The sequence below is a fragment of the Macaca thibetana genome, chromosome 7, assembly GCF_024542745.1.
Source record: "Macaca thibetana thibetana isolate TM-01 chromosome 7, ASM2454274v1, whole genome shotgun sequence".
NCBI classification, from domain to species: Eukaryota; Metazoa; Chordata; class Mammalia; order Primates; family Cercopithecidae; genus Macaca; species Macaca thibetana.
Window position 1 is genome coordinate 163507163 of NC_065584.1, and position 20952 is coordinate 163528114.

At 50.7% G+C, this 20952-nt stretch overlaps 2 protein-coding genes across 2 annotated transcripts in view; both read right to left on the reverse strand.

Moving 5' to 3' along the window:
• The window catches only part of SKIC8 (SKI8 subunit of superkiller complex), a 421718-nt gene that overhangs the window by 332465 nt on the left and 68301 nt on the right, over positions 1–20952 (reverse strand). The gene's annotated exons all lie outside the window — the stretch shown is intronic.
• On the reverse strand, positions 406–17306 carry CHRNB4 (cholinergic receptor nicotinic beta 4 subunit). Its single transcript, XM_050800040.1, has 6 exons — positions 17125–17306; positions 11748–11896; positions 7662–7706; positions 7450–7559; positions 5351–6311; positions 406–1640 (listed from the first exon to the last, which is right to left on the reverse strand). Exons 1-6 carry the CDS (start codon positions 17177–17179, stop codon positions 1482–1484), a joined length of 1479 nt encoding a protein of 492 aa, XP_050655997.1. The 5' UTR covers positions 17180–17306; the 3' UTR covers positions 406–1481.

Consider the following 20952-nt stretch of genomic DNA (forward strand, 5'->3'; position numbering starts at 1 on the left):
AAGGAATAGCAGCAGGGAGTTGTTCTGGATGACAGATCTTTCCTGTGTCCTGATTGTGATGGTGGTTATCTGTACATGTGTTACAATTCCTAGAACTATATATTTAAACGTCAATTTTATTGTATAGTAATTTTTAAAATAGAATTGTTTAGAACGTCCTCCTCCATTCCACCAATATTTTGAGTGCCTACTACATGCCAGACACTGTGCAAAAGGTAATATGTGTGAGGAGTGAATCAGCATCGGTGTGGGAGACAGACCTGAACCCAGCCATGACAGAGAACTGCAAAATGACCAGCGCCGTAGAGTCATGGAGGAGCAAGCCATGCCTTTCAGATGGGGAAACTCGGGATGGCTGCTCAGAGGAGGGGCATTTGGATCTGAAGGAGGGGTAGGAGCCATTCATTCATGCAGCAAACATTTATTGAGCACCTACTGTGTGCCAAGCTCGTCCTAGGCCCTGGGGATACCACCATGAATGTGAAGGAGCAGGTCCCCGTTCTCATGGAGCTCACACTCCAGTGGGTGAGTTGTGGATGACATATATGCCACCAGATAAAAGTGGCAGGTACCAAGGAGTGCTTGAGGAAGGAGGCAGGGTAATGTGATCATAGGGAGGCTGCTTTAGAATGATTGGGTGGTTAGGGAAGGCCTCTCAGAGGAGGTGACATTGAAGCAAAGAATAGATTGGAGCCATGCCCTGACTGATGTGGCTGTGGAAAGAGCTTGGGAAGCCTGGGGGAAGAGGAAGAAGGTTCAAGTAGAAGATAGGGAAGGCCAGGCATAGTGGCTCACACTTGTAATCCTAGCACTTTGGGAGGCCGAGGCAGGTGGATCATTTGAGGTCAGGAGTTCGAAACCAGCCTGGCCAACAAAAATACAAAAATTAGCTGGGCGTGGTGGTAGCTTCCTGTAATCCCAGCTACTTGGGAGGCTGAGGCAGGAGAATCACTTGAACCTGGGAGGTGGAGGTTGCAGTGAGCCGAGATTGTGCCATTGCACTCCAGCCTGGGCGATAGAGCACGACTCCATTAAAAAAAAAAAAAAAAAAAAAAAAAAAAAGATGATATGGCAAATGCCAAGCCTCTGAGCTGGGAAGAAACTAGAAGTGTGTGAGGGACTGGACAAGGGGAAGTGGAGAGAGATGGCGATGGAGAGGCAGGCCGGCACCATGGCTGACGCATAGTAGGTGCTGCTATGATATCATCTTTATCCCCATTGCCCGGTGCAGGGAAGGAAGACGGGCCAGAATTGAACTGTCTGAAGCTCCCTCCTGCTGGGGCTTCCTGGGATCCCTCCAAGGCATTCAGAGAGGACAGTCCAGGCCCCCATCCTTGCCTCTTCCATGGCTGTGGCTGGTTTGATGGGGATGATGGCCAGTGGTCAAATTTATTTAGGGCCTCATCAGCCACAACCCAGAAGGAAGCAGCAAACTGCTCACCCGGCCACTCACATCCTCTCACCCCACAACCCGGGGGCCCTCAGTCACGCTGGGCAGCGTAGGGCCCTTCCGAAGCCATGTGGGTCTGGAAGAGGGGCGGTAGGAAGAGCCCAACAGTGCCCAGTACACACACAAACACGAACACCCACAGGAACAGCCGGTCTACCACCATAGCCACGTACTTCCAGTCTTCAACGACCTGCAGGCAGAGAGAAGGGCTGGTCACAGGTGCCAAGTACTGGGGTCCCTCCTTTCCCCAAGTCAGGCCCTTACTATCTGGCCAGGGACTCCACAGGCCACAGGTGTGGAACTGCATACTAGTGGGGCAAGTTCTGAGTCCCAGACTGGCCTATCAGCTGGGCAGCTCTGAGCCTCTCTGGCTGTTCTCCACCTCCACCCCTGCCTGTCCCCCACAGCACTTTAGGGCCACTGGGAACTTGGGCTGTACAGAAAAGTTAGGAACGTGAGGGCTTGTTAATACCACATACTGTGATTTGAAAACAAAATCTGGTTATAAATAGGAGATAGGGCCTGAGGATCTTGAAGCCCCATCTTCTCACTTTTACCCCAAACTCACTGCCTGAGCTGGTTCTAGCTAAAGAAAGAACTAGGTGGCTCTCACCTAGTTCAGTGAGAGCAGGGAAACGGGGGCTTACAGAACACCTGGAAATCCTACTGTTTAATTTGTTCAAGTCTGTTCACAGCAGCGTCTGTTCCCTGTAATTAAGACCCAGCCTCCTCCTGCTGCATCATCCAGGTCTCTGTGGTCTTCTTAGACCCTGCTGCAGGGTATAAGGTTGGCAGAGACCTGGCTGGCCTCCAGAGGGGCCACCACAGATGGGCCCTGTCTCCTTTGCACTGGGGGAGAGCCCAGAGAAACGCCCGTGTGCCCAGGATCCTGGCCTCCCTCCCCTATGCCTGCTTTCACACCCCTGGACTGGCTGGCTCACACTGCATTCATTCCCTGGCAGAGACGGGCTGGATCAGAAGGCTTGGGAAATCAGCAGAGGCTCTGGAGTTGGAAATGTGGGCAGCAACGGGCATGCTGACGTCAGTGACCCAATTTGTCAGGGCCCTGTCAACGGTGTATCTAATGTGCAGGATAATCCTGTGTCAAGCCAACCCCGACACCTGCAACCAAGCATGACTGGCACCTGTCCCCAAGACTCAGCAGGCACAGCACAGCTCTCTCCACAGAGCACTCCTTGGCTTTCCTGGGTTTCTTTTTAACAGCCCTAATTTCAAGCGGTGTGCGTGTGCGTATGTGTGTGCACGCACATGCTTTTCCCCCTTTTAATATTTTTGTGCTATTTATAGTGACCAGTTAATCACCAGGGTGGGTGAAAGTACTGAAGATGAGAAGCAGCATGGGCTGGTTTAGGGGCAGGCATGCTCTGGAAGGGAAGAAAGCCTCTTTTCTCCAACTATCCATGAGAAAGTCAATCAACCAATAAGCCGGCTATGTGCTCAGTGCAGGGCAAGAAACTAGGAAGGGCAAGAGAGTTTAAGGATGTCAGGTAGATCTGGGTACAGAGCCTGGCACTGCCCTGGGCCAGCTGTGTGCCACTGGTCAAGTCAGTGAACCTCTCTGAGCTTTGCTTTGAAAGCTTCCTTATTGTAAAATGGGGGTTCTACTAAAAGCCACTTCACAGGATTCCAGGGAGTGTTAGCAGTAATGTATGTCAGTTCCTGGCAGAGCACCTGATGTGTGGTTGGAGCTTAATGAACACTGGTGATTATAATAACAGGGGTCCTGCCTGGCTCCTTCCCTTAAGAGGCTTGTAATTAATTGAGCTAGAAAGAGCAGAAGGTACGTGAGTGCCAAGGGGGTGGTGAGGTCTTTAGAAGAGAGTTCAAGGTGGGTGCCGGCTCAGCCAGGGACGCAGGAGACCAGTACTTCTCAATCTAGAATGTGCACATGAACCACTAGGAATTGGTTAAAAATGCAGGCTCCAATATGCCTCCCTGAGAGATCCTGGTTCAGTCAAGAAAGGGTGGTCCTACAGCATAGCCCACGTGGTTCTCACTTAGCCAGCAGGGCCCCAGGCTGCATATTAATGTTTGGGAACCAATGAATTAGGTGATGCTGACCTACAGAATGGTTTAACCTAAGTAATAGCATGATCAAATTAACGTTTTAGAAAGTGAAATCTGAGAATCCTATAAGGCTGTGCTTCTCAAACTGCAATGGGCCTGGGAATCTCCTGGGGACCTGGTTAAAATGCAGGTTTGGAGCCAGCAGGTTTGGACTGGGGCCTGAGACTCTGCATTTCTGATAACCTCTCAGGTGATGCCAGTGCTGCTGGTCCAAGAACTACACCAGAAGAATATCTCAGGTCCTATATTCCATTTGTTTGCATTTCTCTTCTTTTCTTGGCACAGTGTGATTCTGGAGCTGTTCCTGCTCTTTTCTCTGTGGGCTAACTAATGGAATGCCGGTGCTTCTCCTTGAGAGTGCAGTGAGTGGAAAGCAATCTTGACAAGATAAGAATGAGGAGACGTCCATTTTTGTCCATGCAGCTGCATAGGGGTAGACACCATGTTGTATAGTAAAAACCTGCCCAAAAAATCTGATCTGAAGGTGCTGATACGAGAACATTCACAAGAGCATGAAACTTGTTCTCCCTCCTGGTATGGAAATGGGTGTGAAAATTTCTGCCACCACTACATTCTGTGTTGTTACTATGACATTGTCCTTAGAAGTGTTATTTATTCAAAGGAGTCATGTGAAATACCCAGACTCCAGCACTCATTGCTTTATCCTGTGAAAGTAAATTAAGCCTCTTTTTAAAAAATCTGTAATTCTAGGTCAGGTTCGGTGGCTCACGCCTCTAATCCCAGCACTCTGGGAGGCTGAGGTGGGCGGATCACCTGAAGTCAGGAGTTCAAGACCAGCCTGGCCAATATGGTGAAACCCTGTCTCTATTAAAAATACAAAAATTAACCAGGTGTGATGGCCAGCACCTGTAATTCCAGCTACTTGGGAGGCTGAGGCAGGAGAAGCACTTGAACCTGGGAGGCAGAGGTTGTAGTGAGCCGAGATTGTGCCACTGCACTCCAGCCTGGGCAACAAGAGCAAAACTCCGTCTCAAATAAAAAAAAAATAAATAAAATAAAAAATCTGTAATTCTAGTTAGCACAATTGATTAATTCATTACCGTGGTAATCATAGTATATTTACTGATGTTCCTAAAGCCCTGAAAGCTATAAGTGCTTGAATGGCTTCTTTGCAAGTCTGAAGAGGATGGGGCAGATGCGGTTGGTACCCCAGCCCACCTGTGTTCCCTAAAGCCTGCAGAGTCACTTCCCAGCCTTCCGTTTCTGGTGCCTGCATTTCCTTTCTCCTCTGCCTCAGGGCTTTCTCCAGCACCAAGGGCGCTTTCTCTAGCAGGCTGGCATTACCTGGAAGCGCAGGGGAGTTAATGTCCTGGGGCTACCCTCATCCTTTAGGGCATGGGGGCTGCTGGGTAAATACCTCAGCCTCCTTCCAGGGGGGTGATCCTGAGGCTTGTTCCCACGGGTCCTCAGAGGGTCTGCAAGGGTACTGAGTCCCGGGCACCCATGGCAGTATCCTGCTCATTCATTCTCCTTTCCCTGTCTCACTTTCCCTCCTTCCTCACTGTGCTTCCCGGGATCACATCCCAAGTAAACCACCTGCACCCAAGTCCCCATCTTAGGGTTTGCTTCTGGGACACCTAAAACAAACAAACAAAATCACTGGCACTTCCTTCCTCTCCCCGGATGCATGAAGCTATAATATTTAACACAAACTCATTTCAATTTTGGATTCCTTATCCAGAGTTTGAGAGTTCTTGTCTCCTGTGAATTAACTGCAGGAAGTGGGAAGCTGGTGCTACTATCTGAGCCCTTTCTGTTGGGCAGGTGGGCAGGGGCTGGCTAGCAACTTACACTCTGGTCTTCATCGTCATTCTTCATGTGCTGGGCAATGAAGCTGACACCTTCTAATGCCTCCTGCACATCCTGTCGGAGCCTCCCAGAGGACCGCAGCCAGAAATCCCTGGAGCCGGCTGGAGACTTGGGAGCTGCAGAGGCAGGGTTCACAAAGTACATGGAGTTCCCATAGAGTTTGGAGGGGCTGGTGGAGGTGGTGGTGGCCTTGGGCTTGGTCACGTGTGACTTGCTGGGCAGGAAGGCTCTGGCCAGACTGCTGTCAGGGCCAGGGCGCTTCATGAAGAGGAAGGTAGGCAGCTTGTGCAGGAAGCAGCGCTTGACCCAGGGTGCCATGGTGTGGGTGCTGGGTGAGCGGTGGTGCACATTGAGCACGCAGACGCTGGTGACGATGGAGAAGGTGACCAGCACCATGGTGAACATGAGGTACTTGCCAATGAGAGGCACATCGAGGGAGGTGGGCGGCACGATCTTGGAGATGAGCAGCAGGAAGACTGTAAGCGCCAGCAGCACAGAGATGCACAGCGTCATCTTCTCGCCGCAGTCGGACGGCAGGTAGAAGACGAGGATGGCCAGCGAGGTGATGAGCACGCAGGGGATGATGAGGTTGATGGTGTAGAACAGAGGCTTGCGCTTGATGATGAAGTCGTAAGTCACGTCCACATAGCTGGGGTCCTGTGGGTTCACTGTCCTTCTCCCTGGGAGGGCCACTATGTCCCACTCACCACTGGGAGTAAAGTCATCCATGCTGGCTGTGGGTGTCATGAGGACCATGTCTATCTCCGTGTGGTCATAGGTCCAGGAGCGGAACTTGAGGGTGCAGTTCTGCTGGTCGAAGGGAAAGTACTTCACCTCAATCTTGCAGGTGCTCTTGTAGATGGCAGGGGGCAGCCACATGACGCTGCCATTGGACCGGACTACCAAGTTGGTGTAGACAGACACCTCATAGGTCCCGTCAGCGCTGGGCAGGGTCAGGGCATGAAGAACATCGTGAAACCCATACACAAGGCCTGGCCTGTTCTCAGAACTCACTGAAGAGCTCTTTGGGATTATTTCCCACTAGTCATCCTCCCACCCTTCCAGTCCCCCAGGCCCTCACTGAAAGGGGCCTGCTTTTGTTGGCAACTATGTCATGGAGAGAGCCCTACCATCAAAGCACCAAAGCATTCTTTTTTTTTTTGAGACGGACTCTTACTCTGTTGCCCGGGCTGGAGTGCAATAGTGTGACATTGGCTCACCGCAACCTCCACCTCCCACGTTCAAGCGATTCTCCTGTCTCAGCCTCCCGAGTAGCTGGGATTACAGGCATGCACCACCATGCCCGGCTAATTTTGTATTTTTGGTAGAGATGGGGTTTCTCCATGTGGATCAGGCTGGTCTCGAACTCCTGATCTCAGGTGATCCACCCGCTTCAGCCTCCCAAAGTCCTGGGATTACAGGCGTGAGCCACCATGCCCAGTCGGTCAAGCACTCTTAAGGCTTCCCATGGAATAGCTCATTTAAGCCTCTCAGTAGTCCAGTGAGGCAGGTTTTATTATTATCCCCATTCTACAGATGGGAAAGCCAAGGCCCAGAGAGGTTAAGTGACTTCTTCAAGGTCAGAAAAGTTGTAAGCAGGACAGCTGAGATTTGAACTCAGGTCTGTCTGACCCCAGACCACACACTCTTAGCCATTACATGCTACTGCTGGTATAATCATGACTCAGGGAGAGTCTCTTGGGCTTCCTCCACCTGCCTAAGATATCTATGCATAGTAAGTCAGTGGTACCAACACTAACACTGGCAAAGCAACAGAGGCTCGAAAGAATAGTATGGAGCACAGAAAGGGCACTGGGCTTGAGGTCAGGACACTGCTCTGGTCCCAGCTGTGCTTCAGTGAATCAGATAAGGCCCCTCCCCTCCCTCAGCCTCGAACTCCTCATCTGTAACTGAGGGCTCTGGCTCTGCTCACCTCTGTTTCTCTTCTAGCTTGATGGCCTGGAAGGCTGGGTAAAGCAGAGATGGGGCTCAGGGTTGGACTCAGGCCTGGATGACTCTTAGGGCTGGGCCTGCTGCCCTGGCCTGGCTGTCACCAGGCCTCCACCAACCCTGCCACTCACTTGTTGTAAAGCACGATGTCAGGCAACCAGATGCGCTTGGTGGGGATCCTCAGGATGTTCACACCCTCGTAGCGGGAGCTGTTCCAGGTCAGGCGGTAATCAGTCCATTCCTGGACAGACAGGCAAGGCCCTGTCACTTGTAGGTCCACTGCCACCAAAGGGCAGCCCTCAAGAAAAGATCTCTTGGGCTAGGGGCCCTTCAGGGCACTTACCTGTTTCAGCCAGACATTGGTGGTCATGATCTGCTCTCGCTCATTCTGGGGAGGGAAACAGGGCTATCAGTTAACCAGGAAGGAGGAGCCTCACAAATGGATTTCACTTTATTGTGCAAAAGGCTGTGAGCTCCAGGCCCATGTGACCAACTGCCACCCCAACATCTCTTGGATGGCCCAAAGGTATGTCACACTCAGCACCAACATCTCTTGGATGGCCCAAAGGTATGTCACACTCAGCATGTTTGACACAAAGCTCATGATCTTCCCCAAAACCTGATCCTCCTTTGGCTTAATTGTCTCAGTGAATGGCACCCCTAGCCATTCAGTTCCACAAGCCAGAAGTGTGGACATTGTCTCTGACACTTTGCTCTCTGATCCATCCATCACTTAAGACAAAAACTTAAGTCTTGTAAGTTATATCTCCTAAAGCATCTCATATTTGTCTGCTTCTCTCCACCGCCACCATCATCTGTCACTTAGACTACTGCAGTAGTCCCCTAACTGGGCTTCCTGCTCTGCCCTGGCCTGCCTTTAGTCTATTCTCTACATGGTAACCAGGGTGATCCCTTTACAATCTCAATCCCTTCGACTAATTGCTCTGCTGCTGCATCTCATTCAAAGTAAAAACCAAAGTTCTGCTTAGAGTCTACAAGGTGCTAATGATCTGCCTCCCCACCACCCCTCATCTCATTAGTTCTATGACCTCTTATCTCAACACTCTGCCATTTGCTCATTCCATTTCCACTGCACTGCCTCTTTGCTCCCACACAATGTTCCCTTTTCCTGGAAACCCACCGGGATGCTTCCACAATTTCTTCTGTTCTCAGAAATGTCATCCTATCCGAGAAGTCTTCCCTGACCTACATAAAATAGCATCTCTGTCCCTGCCCTGCCTTATTTTTCTTTCTTGTGTGTGTGTGTGGTTTTTTTTCTTGAGACAGGGTCTCACTCTGTCACCCAGGCTGGAGGGCAGTGGCGTGATCTTTGCTCACTGCAACCTCCACCTCCCAGGCTCAAGTGATCCTCCCACCTCAGGCTCCTGAGTAGCTCAGACCACAGGCACAGGCCACCATACCTGGCTAAATTTTAAAAAATTTTTTGTGGAGATGGGGATTCATCATGATGCCCAGGCTGGTCTCAAATTCCTGAGCTAAAGTGATCCACGCATCTCAGCCTCCCAAAGTACTGGCATTACAGGTGCAAGCCACATCACCAGTCTTCTTATTTTTTTTCCATAGCATTTCTCATACCTAAACACCATCTATCTATCTATCTATCTGTGTATTGTCTGCCACCTCCCACTAGAATCTAGTGGCTATGAGGAAATAAGGCAGCTAGAAGAGTATGTGACATGTTGGATACTCCATAAATCTTTTCTGAGTAAATACATGAATCCTACCATAATAAGCCAGGCCACCATCATCCACGTCTCACCTGGACCATGTAAGACCCTCCTAACTGGTCTATGTTCATTCTGTACACCGCCACCATACACACACACACACACACACACACACACACACACACACACATCTCTTCTTCCTATGCAGCCAAAATAAACCTTCTAAAGTTCCTGTCATTTCCTCCCTCAATTTTATCCCTATTTAGATTACTTCTTTGGCTTCCTTCACTTACAGAATAAAAATCTTGCTCCTTCACAGGGTCTACAGGGCCTTGCCAGGTTTCCCAGCCACACTTCACCTCTTTATGTCCCTCTGTTCTGTACTCCAGCCCCCTGGCCTTCTTTAGTACGTTGGATAAGTCTTGTGTTCTCAGTCTGTACTATTTTTGCTGCCTCTCCTTCATCAAGATAACTTCCAGCATACTGATCTCATTTTGGGAGACATTTCCCCAAAGAACCTACAACTATATAAGATTACCAGTAAGATAGGGTTTGGCTGCCAGTAACAGTGATCCAGAGTAACACAGGCTTAAATAAAGTAGCAATTCATGTCCCTCTCATGTTAACACTTTAGACATATATGGCAGTTCTGCTCTACAAAGTTCTGATAGGTACCCAGATTCTTTCCTACTTTCTTCTCCACCATACCTAGAGTGTGGCCCTTGTAAGAATGGACCAAAATAACTGTTGGAGCTCCAACTGTAAATTCCACATTCCAAGCTGTTGGTGGGGAAGGAGAAGGGAGAAGAAGAATGCATGGCAATTGTCTCATTTTGATTAGAATATTTAGGCCATTTACATTTAATGTAGTTACTGATATATTTGGGTTTAAACTTACCCCCTGAGCTTGCATAGCCTCAGATCTGCCCCCTGTATACCCCTGATCTCTTGCCAAGTGGCATTTGGGTCTTTATGTCATTTCCCTCACATGTCTGGGAGTAAAGGTGAGGTTCAGGGACTTGAGCTTGTGTATGCTGGTGTTTTCTAGGAGAAAGTGTCAAGTACGGGGAAATGGCTTGGAAAGAGGGAGACTCAGAGGAGAGTCAAGGACCTCAAAACAGGCAAGCCAAGGAGCAGGAAAAGAGATGAGAGTGAGCAGAGGAAACAGTGCTGGGGCAGGGGAGCAGGTGGAAGGGTCAGGGAGTAAGGAGGGCTGGAGAGGTGAGGGTGGGGATGCTGGTGAGGGAGTGCCTGGCTCGCCAGACTCAGAAGTCAATTACAAAACAGGTGCTTTGACAAGCCTGTTTGCCTTACCCAGCACTAAATCCCTACATGCTCTCTAAAGATTTCCATCTTTAAACTGGTTGTACCTATAACCCTCCCTCCTCAAATAAATAAACCCTGAAAAATAGGAGGAAAATACCCTCTTCTGGCCTGGCAACCCACAACCTAATATTTACTGTATACATAAGCTTTCAGAAATACAACTTGCATGCCTGGGGGCTGGTGGTTGCATCCCCTCCTCCTTCTGGTAGCCTCTATCACCCTATAGGGCCTGCAGAGCAGATCTGACCAGGCAGCCTGAGTCTGGAAGTGCGGCAGAGCCTCCCGCTTGTTCACCCTCACTAGGGCGGCAGCTGCACAGCAGCAGCTGGGCTCACCTCATTAAGCAAGAAACACTGGACTGGACAATAACACTCAGACACCAGCCTGAGCAAGCCTGGCTGAAAGCCCTCCTTCTTTCCTGTCTGACTATGGAGGGAGAGGGGCAGAGAGTATACAGCTCTACAGCCCTCCCCATCCTGGGGCTGTGTGTTCTCCCAGGAGATGGAGCCAGTCATTAATTTGGCCAAAAGCTTCCTGAGGGCTGTAGGTTTGACAGGCTGGGTGTGTGTGGGCCAACCGTGTTAGAGAGAGAGTCTAGCATTTCAGAAGGCAGCCACCTGGCCAGAGGAGGGTCAGCCCCCTTAGTGATCTCTTTCCCCTGGCTGGATATAGCGCCCTGCACTCTCCCCTTGTGAATGATCCCCCAGAGCTGCTTCCAGGGACGGGGTTCTAACCCCGTGGATGGGGACATGGGAAGGTTTACAATAGGCCATGGTTCCCTCTGACATCTTCAACTCAGAGGCAGCAGAGAGAAGAGAGATTCCCAGGCACCTCCTCTCTCAGCACCCCTGCCTCTGCCCCACATCCACATATGGAGAACCTGACAACAGTACCACTCCTCCTTTCCATGCCTGCAGCAGCCACGCCCACCGTCCAGACCCTCACCCGCCTGGCTCTATAGGTACTGCACTGCCTCTGGTCCTGCCCCTACACCTGGGCCTCTGTATCCATCAGTTCCCCCAGTCTGGTTCTTATTTCTCCCAACAAGTAGGAAGCATATAAAGTTATCTGAGCAGGCTAGGGGAGAGAATAGGGTGAGGCTGTGAGGACAAGGAACAGAAGCTTATGGTCACGCTGGAGACCCAGCTGAGCAGAGTCTATGGCAGGCCCATTGGCTGCCTACCCAATGTCACCCCGATCTTACCCTCATTTCTTCTTTGTTATAACAAAACCATGCCTTCACTAAATATTGGACACCTATGAACTTCATGGACCCCTCTGCAGCCTCCCTGACGTGTACTGGTAAGTCTAAGTCAACTATAGTAGTTTCATTCCTCTGGCCAATGATTGCCTGGGGCTTGGGCATGAGCAGCCTCTCGGCCTGAGCCTGAGCCACAGCTGCCCTCTGCACCTACCACGCTGATAAGCTGGGCCAGGGAGAGCTGCAGCTTGATGGAGATGAGCTGTGAGGAGCTGGTGGCTGGGCGGATCAGGTTATTGTAACGGGTTTTGTTCAGAAGGTCGTCCATCAGCTTTTCCTCTGCATTGGCCACGCGGCAGTCCCCTGGGAAAACACACAGTCAGACCTGCTGGGCCCTTGTGCACCTGACTCCCACTGCAGCCCATGGCAGCGAAGGGGAGAGCTGAGAGGGAACACAGGTGCCCTTAGGGCTGGCTGAAGCAGCGAAGGTGCTGGCAGGCCTGTCTCTCCTTGAGGACTTCAAATTAAATACACTCAACACAGAGCTCCACTGTCTCCTCCCATGCCATACCTCTTCCTCCTCCTCTTCCTTCTAGCAATGAATGGCATCCCACACTCTACATATCTGGCACAAAAACTGGGTGTCTCTTCTTGACCTCTCCCTTGGTTCATCGAAGTGGCCATTTAGTCCTGCCTTTTTTTTTTTTTTTTTTTTTTTGAGACAGAGTCTCACTCTGTCGCTCAGGCTGGAGTGCAGTGATGTGATCTTGCCTCACTGCAACCTCTGCCGCCTGAGTTCAAGCAATTCTCCTGTCTCAGCCTCCAGAGTAGCTGGGATTACACGCCTATGCCACCACATCCGGCTAAGTTTTGTATTTTAGTAGAGACGGGGTTTCACCATGTTGGTCAGGCTGCTCTAGAACTCCTGGCTTCAGGTGATCCGCCCACACTGGCCTCTCAAAGTGCTGAGATTACAGGTGTGAGCCGCCATGCCCAACCCTAGTCCTATCTTTTACCTTCCAAGTCCCCCAGTCTGTCCTCCTTATCTCTAATGCTACAGCCATGTCCCCACCTCCCCACCCCTGCCCTCCTTCTGGTCTCTCCACCCCCAGTCTGCCCCTGTTATCCATGTACCATACATTGCCAGAGTGGTCTTTCTACAGCAAACTGGTCTAGGGCACTTCCCTACCCACAACTCTCAGAGCTATAGGTGGATTTAAAAATCAAATGTTTTGGCTCGGCTTTCAAGGCCCTTTCCCTGCTGACACTGGCTTATCTTTCTCAATCTGATTTTCTCCCACCTCTCTACCTCTACCCCAGATACTCAGATACTCTCTCTTCTGGCCGTAGCCTACTGTTTGCCTTTCCCCCTGTGACCTTCACTGTCTCACTTCCTTTTTTTTTTCTTTCTTTTAGAGACAGGGTCTTGCTATGTTGCCCAGGCTGGTTTCAAGCGATTCCTCCTGGATTCAAAGGATCCTCCCACCTCAGCCTCCTTAGTAGCTGGGACTATAGGTGTGCACCACCACACCCAGCTTGTCTCACTTCTTTGAACACACTCTTTCTTCTGCCAGGATTGCCCCCAGCCCACCAGTTATGAATTATCTGAGGGTCTGTCTTGTGCCAGGTACTTTACTACATTTTGAGGATAATAGCAAGCAAAAGCCAGAAATGGTTCCTGCCACCAGAGCACTTACAGTGCAGGGGAACAGCCCCATTACTCACATGTGAGTTTGGGTGCAGAAATGGGTACGAGGTGGTGCTTTCCCTAAGAAGAAACAGAGCTGAGACGGGGCAGGGGGGATTTTCCAGGTTCAGACTTAGACCTACAGAGTGTAAGGTCCCTCTGAGACACCAAACGGAGGGGTCCAACTGGCAGCTGGCTCCTCATCTGGAGTTTCCAGGAGAGGTCTTAGCTCAGAGCCACATTCAAGACCCAGCCTAAATGCCGCCTCCTGCAGGGAGCCCCCCTGAGCTTCCATAGCCTCAGATCTGCCCCTCTGCACACCCCCAATCTCTTGCAAAGTGGTGTTTGGGTCTTTATGTCATCTCCCTCACATGTCTGGGAGTAAAGGTGAGGTTCAGGGACTTGAGCTTGTGTACTCTGGTGGCTTCAGGGAGAATGTGTAAAACAGAGAGGAGCTGGCTTGGAAAAAGGGAGACTCAGGAGAATCAAGGACATCTGAGGAGGCAAGCCTGGGAGCAGGAAAAGAGATGAGAGTGAGCAGAGGAAACAGTGCTGGGGCAGGGAAGCAGGTGGGAGGATCAGGGAATAAGGCGGGCTGGAGAGGTGGGGGTGGGGATGCTGGCGAGGGGCTGCCTGGCTTGCCAGGCTCAGGAGTCAATTACATCTTCCCACAAGGGCCAGTTCACCTAGTTGCACCAAACCCCTCCCTCTGTGGGTAGGGCCAGAGGGCCCAGAGCACAGACCAACCCAATTAGGCAGGCCTGAGGTGGACTCAGGGGTGGGTGCTGGGCTGGACTCCTGGTTGTGGGGAGAACCGCCACCCTGCCTACTCCATCCACTTTCCAACTCGCTGCCTATCTGGAGCAGATGCAATATTTAGTGCCTTGTGAAAGATGCTCCTAGTGCACCTGCTGCCTGCTGCCCCTCCCCCAGGCTGCCCTGGGCTCTCCAGATGGGGGTCCTATGGATGCTTGGCCTAGATTCTGAGCCCTGCCTCTTATACTCAGGACCCCTTTCCCAGAGGCCAGCTGCTTGAGTACCCTGGAAGCCAGTCTGTAGCCCCAGGCTAGAGCTGGGTCCCTCCCACAGCCCTTCTTTAGCATGTCTGTTTGGACCGACTTATTTCATAAAGAGGGGTGTATCTAGCCCAAGCCCATCTGGCATGTCTGAGGGAGCTCTGGGGTCAGAATCTGCAGCTCCCATGCCCCAGCCCTGCAATACTAGGGGAGGCTGGAGCCCACATCTCTGAAGTCCCACTGGGCTGGTCCGACTGAGCTCCCAAGTCCAGGGCTGCTCTGTAGGCTGTGGGACTCATGCTCCAGCTCCCAGCCCACCTGATGTGCTCAGGTGGCTCACCTTTGGGCCTGCCCTGCCTCTCAGACATTCAGCTGACCCAGAGGGACTCCCCATCTTGACCAACAGCTGTGGGCTCGAGTTAGAGGTTCCCGGAACCTTAGACCATCTGGCCCAACCCCCTGTTTCTCAGCTGGGGAAACTGAGACCAAAGAGGGGAAGAAACTTTCTCGAGTGCCCCCAGCAAGTCAGAGGAGGAGCCAGGTCTAGGTGCCTCTTTCCGACAGAGGTATTCCCTGACCCCTGAGCCTTCTTCAGTGCCTGATTAGCTTCCCTGTAAGGAGACTGCCCTGCAGGGGCTGGAAATGGTGCTGTCCCGGGCAGTGTGTGCCCATGACTGCGCCTGTGTTTGTACTTGTGAGTGTATGGTGGGGGGCGGGAGGGTCGGTGAAGGGTGGGAATAAACAGCAGGGATACTGGGGGCTGGAATGCACCCCACTTGCCTCCCCAAAAGGGGGCGGGGGAGCCGAGCCCAGCACATGCTTAAATTTTCCAATGTACTGAATGCCTGTGAGGCTTGCTGGGCTCAAAAGACAAGCAACAGGCCTTTTGCCCCCAGATGGCAGGGGTGGCCCCGGATGGGTGGAAGCTTCTGCAGCACGGTTAGGGGTCACATCCCAGCCCATGGGCTGACAGTTAAACAGAGAAGCCACCACTAGGCGTCAGTCACGATTCAATGATTCTGATGAGGAGTGGGCCCCCCTCCAGCCTCTGCCCAGGGTTTTGTCTTCCAGGCCTTCTTGGGAAAAATTGTTCCCTCCCAGAAGGGGGCTAATAATCTGAGAGGAAGCCATAGCTGGACTTCTAAACTGTGTGAGTGTGTGTCCAGTTTGGAAAGGTATATCCAACCTAAAAATTTATATTGAAAAAATGGAAAGATACACCCATTGTTTTGGAATACAAGCTACAGAAAGTAACAGTTAACAGAATCTTATTGGAAAGATTAGATTCTGCATCTGGAAAGACAGAGTGATTTTTCAACTGGGGTGTATGTCCTTAACTGATGAAGGGAACATGATATTTATATTTATTAAAAGGCAGCTATGATTTTTTTTTAAGTAGAGAATTTATCTTTTATAAAGAGCTTATAACATATTATTAGTGTTTCTTCAATCATGTGTATTAATCACCTGGATTCCTAGGCTTTATTCCCAGAGATTCTGATCCTGTGAGCCTAGGGTGGGGCCCAGAAATCTGTACAGGGTGATACAGACCACCCCAGGAGCACACCTAGGAAACACTGCAACTGGCCCTCACACACATCCAAGTCTCCAAATATGTAGGCAGGGCATATTATCTCCATAGAACAGATGGAGAAACTGAGGTCCAGGATGGTGAAAGAAACGGCACAGGGTCACCCAGCAAGTAGTAGCAGAGCCATGATACACGGACTGCCTGCAGACACCATCTTTGGTGAGAGCTCCTCTTCTTTATAGGAGTAGTACAAACTTACTTTCTGTAGTTTATTCCAAAATGATGGGGATATCTTTCCATATTTTTCAATATGAATTTTTAGATTGGATATGCTTTCCCAAACTGGACACACACTCACACAGTTTAGAATTCCAGCTATGGCTTCCTCTCAGACTATTAGCCCCTTATATATTCCCTGACTCCTACCTCCTTCCACCACTATGGTGGGTCTCTATCCAAGGAAGAGGTAGTCCTGGTCCTCTAGGCTGACTGGGGCTTGGAGGAAGAGCCTGGGTGAGTGTAGGAGCTAGGAGGGCCCTTGGAATTCAGGTGGGGAAACTGAGACCCTGAGAAGGCAGTCCTCATATTTGCACTCTACCTGGAGAAGGGCTAGGGTCTCCTTCCTGAGTGTCAGGCCCGACTTCACCAGCCTGGCACTCAGTCAAGCTGGCTGTCCAGGCCCGGCACACCTTGGGTGGGTGACCAGAGGCAGTGGTGCCATAAAATGTGTTTCCTAGGAGATCTACCCGCAAAGCACAAAACACTCCAGGGCTGGTGATTTGGGCAAGCCCCCTTCCCTCTTGGCCCAGTTTCCCCATCTCTACCACAGCTGTGTTGGAGGAGACTTCTCTCTAAGGCTGAGCAGCAGATTCACTCCCAAGTGCCTACACCGCCCAGGTGGCCGGCTCCTCTGAGCCCACGCTTCAAGAAAGTCACCTCTTAGGCAAGGAAGGAGCCTCGGCCCTGTTGGGAGTGCGAGTCGGTGCACTTGCAGCCTCCCAGACTACTGGGGATGACTCGCGGTGCCTGCAAAGCCGGTGTCATCCAGCCCCGCTGCCCAGCCCACAGACACTCGCTCGGGAGGGTGGCCCTGGCCCTCGGGAGGGTGGCCCTGGCCCTCGCAAGGGCTCCGAGAAGAGGCGGCCTCCACTCCAAACCTGGCAGACCCACCCACGCAGGCCCGCCCCCGCTGCTTCGGCGAGTGGGCTCAGCCCTGCCCACGCCCCCATCTGGCCGGGACAACCTCGGGCCACTCACCCGGGCGCAGGGCACCCTTCCTTCCCTCCCACCTGTGGCCAGTCCAGCCCCGTTCAGCCCAACCCAGGCACCCCTCCCTCCTTCCCCGAAAAGAACTCACCACGCCCGCAAAGGGCGACCAGGAGGAAAAGGACCAGGGAAGGCGCATGCCTCATGGCTGGCAGGGCCGGGTGGCAGCCGCTGCGAGCTCCGCTGTGGGGTCACAGGGCACCCGTGAGCCGCGCGGTCGAGTGAGCGCCGGTCCTGGCCCCGGAGGTTTGCTGGCGCAGCGGCGCTCACTAGGACCCCGCGGAGAGCCCCGCTGAACCCCGCCAAGCCCCGCGTGGGCAGCAGCTGGGAGTCCCGCCCACTCTCGGGATGAACTCGGCCCGCTGCTCCGCTTCGACGCCGTGGGTGGTCTGGACCCCACCTGCCACCTGGCTTCCCGATCTCCTCGGGCCTCGCAACCTTCCCCCAAGGCAGGCAGGCAGGACAGTGCGGGCACCCTTGGTACAGCTGGGGAGAGTGAGCCCTCGAGGGCGGCAGACGCTAGCGCAGGATCCCTCTACTGTTGGGGAAGGAGCATGTGCTTGAGCCGGGAGGTCCTTGGCCTTTGCCTTCCCTCACCTCAAAGAGGCTTTTAGGCAAATAAGTCATCTCAAGTTCATTCGCATGGGGTTTGCTGAAAGAAACGACACTGCGGGGTGAGCCGACACGAGGGAGCGCTGCTCTTTGCAGACTTCGCAGGGAGGGCGTTTAGGAAGAGTGAGTGGAATCTGGGAGGGTGAATAGCTCAGGGCCCCTCACCCAGCTTGGGGGCTGGGGAAGGAGCAGAGTTAAAAGGGAGGGGATGGGGCTGGAGTGGGCTGGCCTCATCCTCCCCAATGGGCCTTCCAATCTGGGCTGAACAGAGGCAGCTCAGGTGATTCAAGGGAACAAGCACTTCCCTCTCCTAGCCCTCTCCTTGACGCATTTTTGGAATCAGTACCATTCTCTTGCGGGTGGTGGGACAGCTGCCACCTCAGGACCTGGCTGGAACTGCTGCCTCAATTCTGGATCCAGAAGGGCCTCTGGCAGCATCTCCATCTCCCTCTCAGTCCAGTCCTCCTACCTGCTCCCCTGTGTGGGCCCTAACAGGCAAATCTGACAACTGGAGGAACGAGGCAGGAAAGGGCAGGGTCTGAGGGAGTGACACCTGTAAAAAGGCAGCTTTGCCACCTTATCTCCAAGACTCTCAGTCTTGCTTTCATATTGCTCCCCCCACACCATGTTGCTATAATCTGACATGTTGACATACAGTCTTCAAAAACAACACTGTTGAAGTAGAGCAGATTTCCCCTTTGGGATGCTTTGGAGAAGTTAGGCTTGAGGGCATCCTCTCTTCTCCAAACTGCAGCAGTAATAAGTGAGATATATAAAGTAAATAAAGACATGGCAAGGCTGGAAAATAAGATACTCATCTCCATGAACCAAAACCAGAAAAGAAATGCAAAGCAGTTGGAAGCTGAAGAGCCTGGAGCTTGTTGGGCTTTGGAAACCAAAGACAGTGGCAGGTCCTTTGGGATAGATGGGGACCAAAAGACTCTTGGCTAGAAGCTGGGAGCTTGGGTGTATGCCAGGACTTGAAAGGATGCTGGGAGCAGGGGACCTGCTGCTGATCCCTGTCTTTATAGGATGTGTACATCCCCAATATACCCAGGACAGGAGCTTGGAAAGGACATAAAAAATTGCAAAACTGTGGTTAGGCCATTGCAAAACTGTCGCCCAGGCTGGAAAGTTAGGCTAGCAAAGCTCCGCCTCCCGGGGGATAGCCTCCCGAGAGCTGGGACTGAAACAGGTATTTTTATAGAAGTTTGACCGTGGTCTCGATCTCCTGACCTTGTGATCCGCCCGCCTCGGCCTCCCAAAGTGCTGGATTGGGAGAAACAGGTTTTTATAGAAGTTTGACGTGTGTTTTCTTTAAATAAAAAGAGCAGCTGTCTAATTATCTATTGAGAATAATATAATCTTGGTACAAAACTAGAACAAGGATGTACAAGGAAAGTACATCATAGAACAATCTGAATTATGGGTCTTTGTCACAGAGAGACAGCACAGAGCAGTGACCAGTGCATCGCTTCTGGAGCCAGGCATCCGGATTTGTATTCTGGTGCCACTACTTATCTTCTCTGTGACCTTAGGGAAAATGATTTGCCTTCACTGTGCCTTAACTTCCTCATATATAAAGGGGGAAAATAACCTTCACAATAAGCCTTCTAGGATAAAATGAAATAATTCATGGAAAGTAACTTAATACCCAGAACCGAGAAAACCAAATAAATATTAGCTGCTATTAACTTTTATGAACATGGATTCCAAAATTTTAAATAATACCAAGTTGAATATAGCAACGTACACACACACAAACAATGCATCATGATGAATTAGGTTTTATTACAATAACGCAAGGGCAGAGTCAACATCAGATAATTCACTATTAGCAAGCTAGCTTCTTTGTTTTTGAGACAGGGTTTCACTGTTGCCCGGGCCTGAGTGGAGTGGTGGGATTTTGGCTCACTGCAACCTCCACCTCCCAGGCCCAAGCGATCGTCCCATCTCAGCCTTCCAAAGTGCTGGGATTACAGGCATGCAACACCATGCCTGGCCCTATCTTTCTTAATGTGTAGTAATTATCATACTTAATGGTAAAACTTTAGAAGCAATTTCCATCAAAGTTAGGATGTAGACAAGGGTGTGTTCTATCACTGTTTCTATTGAACATGGCACTGGCGGTCCTAGGCAACGTGTTAGGTTAATACATATGAAAATGCCATTTTTTAAAAGATTATGAGATGCCCAACATCAGAAATGTATGTGATTCAACCTATAATAGAAATGAAGGAAATAAAGTTTTAAAATTGGAAAGAAAAAGAACTACCTGTATTTGCAGACAGGTATGATTGTCTATGCAGAAAATCCAAAAGAATATACAGATAAATTATTAAGACTAGTAAGAGAGTTAAGCAAGGTTGTTGAATTCAAGATCATCTTTAAAAAAACCCATTAGCATTCCTAGACATCAGTAATAACAAATTAGAAAATGTAATAGAAAAAGAGATTCTAGGCCGGGCGCGGTGGCTCACGCCTGTAATCTCAGCACTTTGGGAGGCCGAGGCAGGTGGATCATGAGGTCAGGAGGTCGAGACCATCCTGGTTAACATGGTGAAACCCCGTCTCTACTAAAAATACAAAAAAAAAATTAAAAAAAAAAATTAGCCAGGCGTGGTGGCAGGCGCCTGTAGTCCCAGCTACTCTGGAGGCTGAGGCAGGAGAATGGTGTGAACCCAGGAGATGGAGCTTGCAGATCGCGCCACTGCACTCCAGCCTGGGTGACAGAGCAAAACTCTGTCCCCTCCAAAAAAAAAAAAAAAAAAAAAAAAAGAAAAGAGATTCCATTCACAATAGCAACAAAAACCTGAGAATATATCTAGCAAAATATATGTAAGGCCTTTCATGAAGAGTATTGCTATGGTCTGAATGTGTCTCCCAAACATATTTGTTAAAACTTAATTGCCAAGATAATATTAAGAGGTAGGGCCTTTAAGGAGTGATTAAGTCATAATGGCAAGTCCTCATGGATGAGATTAGTGTCTTATAAAAGGGCTTGTGTGGGAGGTTTATCTGTTCCTTCTGCTGCATGAGAACATAGCATTTGTCCCTCCAGAGAAGCCAGCATTCAAGGCACCGTCTTGGAAGCAGAGACCAGGCCCTCACTAGTCACAGTACCTGCTGGTGCCTTGATCTTGGACTCCCCAACCTCCAGAACTGAGAAAATAAACTTCTGCTGTCTGTAAATTACCCAATCTCAGGTATTTTGTTATAGTACTACAAATACAAATACAAAAATTACTCAGGAAGAACTGACTAAATTAAAATATAGACCATATATATTATGAATGGGAGAACTCAA

Excerpts from the sequence above, each read along its gene's own strand:
- CHRNB4 (XM_050800040.1), bottom strand. The coding sequence starts at position 17,179 with ATGAGGCATGCGCCTTCCCTGGTCCTTTTCCTCCTGGTCGCCCTTTGC. Across the intron at positions 7,707-11,747 it reads TGGCCCAGCTTATCAGCGTG|AATGAGCGAGAGCAGATCAT; the intron begins GTAGGTGCAGAG and ends TTCCCTCCCCAG. Across the intron at positions 1,641-5,350 it reads ATGACGATGAAGACCAGAGT|GTCGTTGAAGACTGGAAGTA; the intron begins GTAAGTTGCTAG and ends CTCTGCCTGCAG.